General features: G+C 31.3%; 1 protein-coding gene across 1 annotated transcript; it reads left to right on the top strand.

Moving 5' to 3' along the window:
- The first annotated feature begins 1,852 nt into the window (after positions 1 to 1,852).
- On the top strand, positions 1,853 to 5,734 carry LOC110997028 (CRAL-TRIO domain-containing protein C3H8.02). The gene is made up of 4 exons (XM_022264971.2): positions 1,853 to 2,158; positions 2,326 to 2,535; positions 3,407 to 3,618; positions 4,289 to 5,734. The coding sequence occupies exons 1-4, from the start codon at positions 2,003 to 2,005 to the stop codon at positions 4,383 to 4,385; spliced, it is 675 nt and encodes a 224-aa protein (XP_022120663.2). The 5' UTR covers positions 1,853 to 2,002; the 3' UTR covers positions 4,386 to 5,734.
- Positions 5,735 to 9,149: the final 3,415 nt, after the last annotated feature.

Here is a 9,149-nt window from a genome sequence, read left to right on the forward strand (position 1 = left end):
GAAGCTCACCTGATGTTAAGTGATACCGCCGCCCATGGACACTCTCATTGCCAGAGGGCTCGTGCGTGCGTGCCTTTTAAGAATTGGTATATTCTTTTCTTGAAGGACCCGAAGTCGAATTGGTTCGGAAATACTTCATCGCGTCAATACCGTAAATTATCCCCTCAAATTAAACAACATAATATTTAATGAAGGTTTGGAATTGACAATACATATACATATATTCAGAATATTCGTAAACGGGATATTAACGATAGGTATAAGATATTTTAAATGTTACAAATGTAAATAATGCCGGTTATGAAAAAGATTTCAAATATGTATGCCTGCGTTCAGACGCTTGTCTTTGTAATTTTTATTGAAGTAGGGAACCTAATATTTGTTATGTATTAATTGTATTACTTTCTTAAAACCATGCATTACGTTCAGCTCTAATAGCTGTAACAACTAAACTACATTAATTGCCTGTTACGAAGTTCGCCGGGTCAGCTAGTATACACCTAAGACATTGGCAAAACACATTTAAATAAATTTTAGTTGCATAGTTAAGGATCTCTTAAACTTTTATTGATGCTCGTAGTATTTAGTACATAATTATGATGCGAAATTTATTTTAGATAAATAAATAAAACCTGAGGTACAGGTTGTCATGTGTAAATTGGCGTGTGGCAGAAAAACGTACTACAATAATTTTGCTCGAACAGCGGCTTTGACAGGTAAAGTATTGCCAAGTGATATTTATATCCCCAAATTTAGGGAAAAATAATAATAGCTTTTGAAAGTAAATGTGATTGATGGATAACTTAAAATATTTTTTGTTTTATTTAAAGTGTTTCTGAAAGAACCGCGAACCGTATAGTTTCAGAGGGAAAAATCATGGAAAGTAATTTTACAGCGAGAACTGAAGTCCCTAATCAAGCAGCTCAAGGACCTTCCACATCCACAGCTTGTGATGACAATTCCACACCAGAGAACACTACTTCCGAGGCTAAGACAGTAAAACTAGTCACTCCAGGTAAAAGTAGAAAAAGAAAATTAACAGTTTCTGATTTGGATGACTTTGACATGGTGATAAGGCTGTAAGACTTCCGCCTTGTGACTTTAATGGAATCGAATTAATTTGGAGTTCGTTCAAAAGAATATTTTCAGACACAAATGTTACTGGCCTCTCTGAAAACATGGAACAGAGAATCCATAATGCATTTTCCAAAATAACTGCTGAAGAATGGCAAAAATACTGTAATCACTTTATAAATGTTGAAAATAATTATCGTATAACAGACAACCGCCTTGAAACAGTAATGGAACCATTTTTAATTGATTTGAATAGCAGCGACTCAGATTCTTCTGACACAGATGACTCTGAAGAAGGAATTCTTGGAAGGAATAATGCCTCTAACAGACCACAATTACTATAAAATATAATTTTTGTTATTATAATTTTTTATTTACCTTAAGTAATATCTAAGAATATCCATCAATCCAAAATAAACAAAAAAAGTGGCAACACAGAGTGTTGTAGGAGGCGCCGCCACAGGAACGCCAACTTATACTTGACAGTCTATATCAAGTAATATGTAATTGTTAATTGTCACGTTAATAAAAGGGTTCTTGCCTATGGATTCTTCCTGAATTTGAGGAGTAATAAATTAGGAAGCGGAACATCAAGGTCTATTTATTAATTTCAAGTCTCAAAATAATCAACTATATAGTACTGTGTTCTTGAAATTTATAATATTTTATAAATTCGTGAACTCTGCCTTAATTTGTTCCATTTTTATTTAAAGCAGGGCAATTGTAACGGGTTTTGACTTTGGTTTTAACTTTTAGGCATATTGTTTTTTGGAGGCGGTAACACTGTTAGTGTCAAACTTAAGTGCCCGCTGAATACTGATAAGTGATTAGAATTAAATGGAAAACAAATTCATTTAATAGTAGCTTTATTACAACATACGTCTGTAAAATATTTATTCTATTACGTAGATATACATATAAAGAAGCAATGGCTGAAGAACAAAAACCAGTGAATGCAGAAGATCTCAAACAACTCAAAGAAAGAATGAAACTAATTGCTGATGCTGATCCAGCGCAATATCACAATGATTATTCTTTAAAACGATACTTAAGGGCGTTTAAAACAGTTGATAGTGCCTTTCAGGTAAGTAATACTTTTCAAACAAATTGATAAGCTAATTGGTAAACCAATAATGAATAGTTTTTGTTGTAGTTTAGGTTTTTATGCATTTAATCGAAAATAAAACGAAGCAGAATGCTAAATCCTTTTTATGTTCCTTTAGTAGACTGATATATTGTATTGATTTACAGGCAATATTGAAAACCAACAAATGGAGAGCAGAATATGGTGTTACAGAGCTCCATGAAAATAAAGAAATTATTGAGAAATATAGCAATAAAGCAAGAGTACTTAGACACAGAGATATGGTTGGAAGACCAATCATCTATATACCAGCTAAGAACCACAGTTCTAGCGACAGAGACATTGACGACTTGACAAAATTTATTGTACATTGTTTAGTAAGTTCTATATATTCATTATAGTATAGTAAGGATAGTAAACAAAAATTCTGGTGGTTTAAAGATTCTATATACTACAATAATTTTGTAAAGGTTTGTTACATTAGTTGATAGTAATGCTGAAGCGGTGAGAATAAAATACTCATTAGCTACTTAAAGCATGTTGTTAATAGTGTTTTCATTTTCATTGTATTTTAAGATTTATTTTATTGAGATTATATCTTTATTGCTACTTCTGATATATTAATTAATATAATAAGTGCATAAAAGCAGTTACTTGCATTGAGAGAAAATTATTTCTAGTCAGAAAAAATAGACTTCTCAGTTGGCTATTCAGGGCCTACAGTAAATTTTATGCTGCATTCTTGTCAAATGTTTCCTATTATCAGATTAGGTAACCTGATGGATTTGATTTAATTACAACAATTAAGTTTGGCCAAAGGGTAACAAGCTTTTCAAAGTACATCAAAGAAAACTAAAATATTAATCATTCAAGACAAATTTTTTTCATTATTTATTATTAGACAATTCCAATATATTTATATAATTAGGAGATTAAATAAATCACAATTATAATTACATATATATAAAATTAAAATCCCATTTTTACACAAGTCTATCCATAAAACATCATCCTTGATCTTTTTAAATTATAACAGAATTGCAGAAATGTCTTACTCAAGGGCGGATCCAGCTTTGGCACCAAGATGGGTTCACATAGTCGTGGTCAAGTCAAGAACTTTACATTTTCCATCATACAAAGTTATTATATTATATTAAATAAATCTCTTTGAGAAATTCTAAATGTTTTGTTTAAAAATTATCATACTACTTTTTCTTTGTAATTGCTAAAGTTAGTCCTTAATTTCAGGAGGATGCTAGCAAGAAGTGTTTTGAAGAAGTTGTAGATAATCTATGTATAGTGTTTGATTTGAATAATTTTACACTTTCGTGTATGGACTACCAAGTACTGAAGAATCTTATTTGGCTGCTGAGTAGACACTATCCAGAACGACTTGGTGTTTGTCTGATAATTAATGCACCAACATTCTTCTCTGGCTGCTGGGCAGTTATTAAAGGATGGTATGTATTGTTGTGTATGTCAAAATCAATTATTCCTAAACCCCATAGATAATTTATTATTCTTTTCTTATCGCCACAGTAAGTAGGTAGTCAGTAGGCATTTAACTTCCACCATATAAGATTTTTAAGGTAACTTGTTATTAATAGCACATCCTACTATTTCTTATTAACTTATGAGGAAAAAATTGACATGAGATATTTAGAAACACTGTATAATAATAATTTTGAATTATTATATTATAATATTCTGATTCTTTTTTCAATATGGCAGTAATATATTGATGCCTGGTACAGCATTAATATATATCACCATACCCATACCTGTATAGTTTTATAAAATATTTATATTTGTCAATTCAAACTTAAAATTATCCCTGCCTTATGATAGAGTGGACTAGTGGCTTTAGCAATAAAATAAAACATTAGTAATACTTGTAAAATTGTATTTACTTGTATAAGAGAAAATATATAATGAATCTATAAATGACAATGCACATCAAAAGAAAACAAAACATAATCCAAATTCAAACATAGTGCATCATAGACAATTATATGTGGACAGCACTACGACCTTCCAACACCTTACCCTATCTTCTAAAAGTTACAGAAATTTTTGTTTAATTTACTGATTTTTACATGTGAACTAAAAAATGTTTTTTCTCAATTACAGGCTAGATGAAAACACAGCGAGTAAAGTAACATTTGTAAATTCTGAAATGGATTTATGTCAGTACCTGATACCAGATATCTTACCCACCGATATGTAACACCTGATAACTCGAGATAACATTGTAAATAACTGTAATCTAATAACTAGTCAGTCATCTGTGGCCGAGTCTGCTATTTCAATGGGCTAACTTTTGTTATTATTAATGTCGTTTTTTATCAATCTCATGATAATAGGTCAAAACTTTTTTGGAATATCTTAATTGACTTCTACTAAAAGCTGAAAATATGATACTAATATCTTCTTATAAAGTTTAATGTAATAAATTCGAAGTTGTTATTCTAATTTACTAATTTGAAGTCAGCAAATACTACTGTTGAACAAGATTTATTTTTAATAAATTCAGAGTATGCTCACAAACAATTTGACGATTTTACTTAAGGATAAAAACTTTTAATAATTATTATACAGTTTACCTTCCTTTTTAGATATAGCATTGAGTCTTATTTACAATAATTGGGTGCTGTAATTGCACTATTAAAACATATATCGTGGTTTGGCTATGGTTTAATTAGTGTCCGGCTCGAAGGACCAAATTATATGGTTCCTAATTTTGATATAGAAATTTAATAACTACTCACGTACAACAAAAGGATATTTCTATTAAATTAAATGCTTATAAAAATCCTGAAGAAATTTCTCGCAACAAAACTTGCGCTTATAAAAGAAGCAAGGCTGTTTCATGGCATTTCGGCTCATACAATTGATTACCAATAACTAACCGTTAAAAATAGGAGACCCGGTTCCTAAGGTGTTATATCAATGTCTATTAAGATTTTACTGTTATTAAAAAAACTGTTTTAAAGTTAAATGTTGATGTTCTTATGTTATACATTTATGTATAATTCTTAGAGTCGTGCATTAATTAACCGTTAATTAAGTCATTTTAAGATTTAATTAATATGCAATATGATTAATACATAATGCTAAGTCTCGGCTCGCAATGTTACCTTAACTACGACCGTTATAAATATGTAAAATACATATTGATTTTCTTCATATAAGCTGTTAATAATTTTATCTTTGTTGTAAGTAATAATTTGTGCTAATCTTGCCATAATATTTTTACTTTAAGTATGTTAAATGTGTGCATTAAAATTTGTGGGATATATGTCGAGCATATATCCATTTTCTAACTGGTTTTGTTTTACTTATGTTATAAACCATTATTGTAGAACTTCATGTAATGTGTAAAATGTAAACATAAAATCAATAAGAAATATTATAGTAAAGTGCCAGCTCGCGAATACTTGATATATTTTGGAATTTTAAACTACTTCGATAGATGGCGCTACCTGCATTTTTTCTATCGAAAAACTGTCAAATTTGATTTCATTGTAATACCAAAAATTGTGTGACATTCCATGTAAAATATATTATTCTTAATCATCAAGAGTTTTTCTTCAGATATCCTTTTTAATAACCAAGGTAATAACGCAATCGCCGTAAATCCTTGTTGATTAGAACGAAGGCCTTAGTTATTTCACTGGTTTTCCTGTGGACATAAGTTTAATCTATGCTAATATTATAAAGAGGAAAGATTTGCATGTTGTGCAGTAACGAATTGGCTGAAAAAGTACTGGACCGATTTTAAAAATTCACCATTTCTTATTTAATATATAATACTCAATTTATACTCTTTCCTTCTCTTTTTCTTTTAAGACTGAGGGCAGAAGTAAGGCTTGCTAATGTTATGTAATCAACCCTATTACATTATTTTTTATTTTTCGCCTATATTAAACATACAACACTACATAAAACAGAATAAAAACAAAAAGTGTGACGCCTCGATGTACCTACGTGCCGACGACGCGGTGCACAAACATAATTCTTGTAATACAATAATGCTTATTACTAAGTTTACAAAGATAAATATTATTAAAGGATAACAAATTTAAAATGCACTTTCTGCTTACGGGAGCAGCCCTTTCATTCAAGAACTTTGACCTTGTCCAGAAAGGGCGAATTCGTCGCAAATTTATACGCGCATTAGTGAGATACTAGGCACCGATACATCGCGTCCAGAAGCATCGCGCGAATTCAAAATACGCGCGTAAATCGCGTACACTACGCCAGACTCTCTCGCGTATTGCACGCGAGTCGAGATACTAGGGACGCCTAACGCCTTGTTGCGTCCAGTTAACGCGCGAACTCTAGAGCGAGTACACGTATCGAAGGAAATGCAGCGCCAAAATTTTGACACGGAATTGTTTATAGCTCGCGCGTTGGCACCTTGTGGACGCTCTTAATTTTATAATTAAGAGCAATAATCAAATACTACATAAAGTATATACCATATAATATGGTTATGCCATCTACCGTCACCAATCTCAATTGTTTATGTCGTAAAATAGCGAAACAAATTTAGCAAAACTTCGCAATCTTGAATTTTCCTTAGATTTAACTTAAAGATTTCTGCTCATCAGTGGCGTAGGCCACTATTGCTCATTGCTTAAATTTAATAGTTAAAATGAAACAATGCATAATTATATATTTTATTTAAATTTTACAAAATAGGTATACAAATAAACCGCTGTACAAAGCAAACACTATTGTTAAACAACATAGCACTTAAAGTATTGTACTAGTAAATTTTACAAAAAGCATAAACCTAATATGTATTCGGAATACACAGTCCTTTGACCGAGAGGCCAAACGTCAACACTTTTCTCATATAGCAACGGTCAATAGTCGTCGTAAATTCCAACTCAAATCAGACTAGCAATATAAAACATAATCAGTCGAAGAGTATAATTATAAACAAAACGTAGATCAAACGTACCGCGTTACCATGGTGACCGTTTTTTGTATGTACTTGTTAACTTCGTTGCCATGGTAATAGGTCTATACTTGGTATACGTTTTATTAGGTTGAGAGCGTATAAGGATCGTTGCCGTTAATTCCTTAATAATGTGTTAATCCTTAAATATTTTACGTTCAAGCTTATTATGGCATTTCAGTTCGTGTATAGTAATAATAATTATAGTATGAAAATGCAGCGCTGTGGGTGAATTTGGAACTAAGTGTATGCATCTATTTTAAACTAAACGAAGTACAAAAATATATCGAATAGCAATGAATAAAAGTATACAAATTGTATGGAGATTGTATGCGTCGAACTGTCAAAAAATGATAACGTATCGTGTAAAAATACTTGTCAAAACTCGAAGTTTTGTGTCCGTATGTCCGTGCAAAAAAGTAAAAATCCGCTTTTTGCACGTAGATATACCATGTCTGGCAAATATAAGTGTTTTATAAATATTACTAAATTGTAAAAGAGCAGTTCGCCAGTGGCTTCAGAAACTGAGGTCACAGTTTCTGGGCTGTGAACCAATGTACTTTCTGTCTGTGAGTGTGTGATGTATCAGACACAAGGCTGATCGGAAAACGGAAGCAATCGTACGCACGTGTTAAAAATCCAGTGGTTTGGCTCTGGATTATTAGAACAATTAATTAAGAAATTAACAGCAGCGGTTCATAATTCTCACCACACATATACCCGCGTTATAGTTAACCGTTTCAATCTAGATTTCAGCCGATCATTATTATAAAATTGACCCCTTTTCTTAATATGTACTTAATTCACTGAAAATCAATAATTACTATTCAAATAAGAATACGTTCGCTACTTTAAGCTTAACAAACTTTAGTTAAGCTTGATAAAAAAGTTCGGGGCCGTTAATATGTAAGTTAGCACATAGAGGGAGTGGGGGAGTTTAATTTTCTTATTTGGTGATTACGTCAACAGTAATTATATACCTTTTTTCACTTATTACCCGCAAAGTCTCTATGCTTGAAAATAATACGTTTATGTACTATACTATTAATTTTAATAGCTTTGCTGACAAGAGGGGGGATAAATTGCAGTAAATCTGCTTACGTAATACTTGAGCGGCCCCTTATGAAATGCCAAGTTTTCTTGACAGTGACAATTGACATTGTACTTGACATTTCTATTCTCATTTGAACAGCACGTGAGATCCAATCCAAAACGTAATACCGAATACTTAATTCATCTAAAATATGACTAGGTCCTTAAAAATGACGTCATAATTAATCAGTACGATGTATACGCTATATCCAAAGGTCTTAGCACGAACAATCTTATAGCTTATAGAAATGTCTATGGAAAAGGTATATATTGGAACTAAGCGGAAACAATAGTTCGATATAAAATTGAATTTCAAATATGCATTATCGTGACGTATACGTTGATGAAACTATCAAAACGTTCGTGCTAAGTCCTCTGCAATTCGCTACTAGTTTGTTTCTCAACTCAGAGTCTTTCATTATGAGTGACTACGTATGCTATTTTAGTAAATATAGTTATTAACATTTGCAGATACTACTGGTTTTTTAGTTTTGTAGTTCTTATTCTTTTTGTTTAATTAATGACACGATCGTTAACTTAATTTATCCATAGAAGACAAACAGATTTCAGAATTTAGAATCTATTTTTGAAGTTATACTTCTTTAGGCGCGTTATGAAAAATTTATGAGTGAAATTTTACGACGCGCGCCGTGACACAAACTTAACAGAATGAAGTTAGGTCTAGGTGGCATGGAAATCGATAACTACGTTTAAGTTGTATATTCTAGAATTTTTATATTTAGAACACGTGTTTCGTAACAGTACATTAAACAGTGTGAATAAATAAATATTATTTTGGTGTTTTTAAATCAACTTCATATACGACGGTGATAGTATTTATTTAAATAAAAATCTTATTGATTAATTTTAATATTTCTCATTAATCACTACTGCATTTTAGTTATTTTTCCATACGCCAAAGAAGTATAACTT

Source organism: Pieris rapae, chromosome 22 (genome assembly GCF_905147795.1).
Source record: "Pieris rapae chromosome 22, ilPieRapa1.1, whole genome shotgun sequence".
NCBI classification, from domain to species: domain Eukaryota; kingdom Metazoa; phylum Arthropoda; class Insecta; order Lepidoptera; family Pieridae; genus Pieris; species Pieris rapae.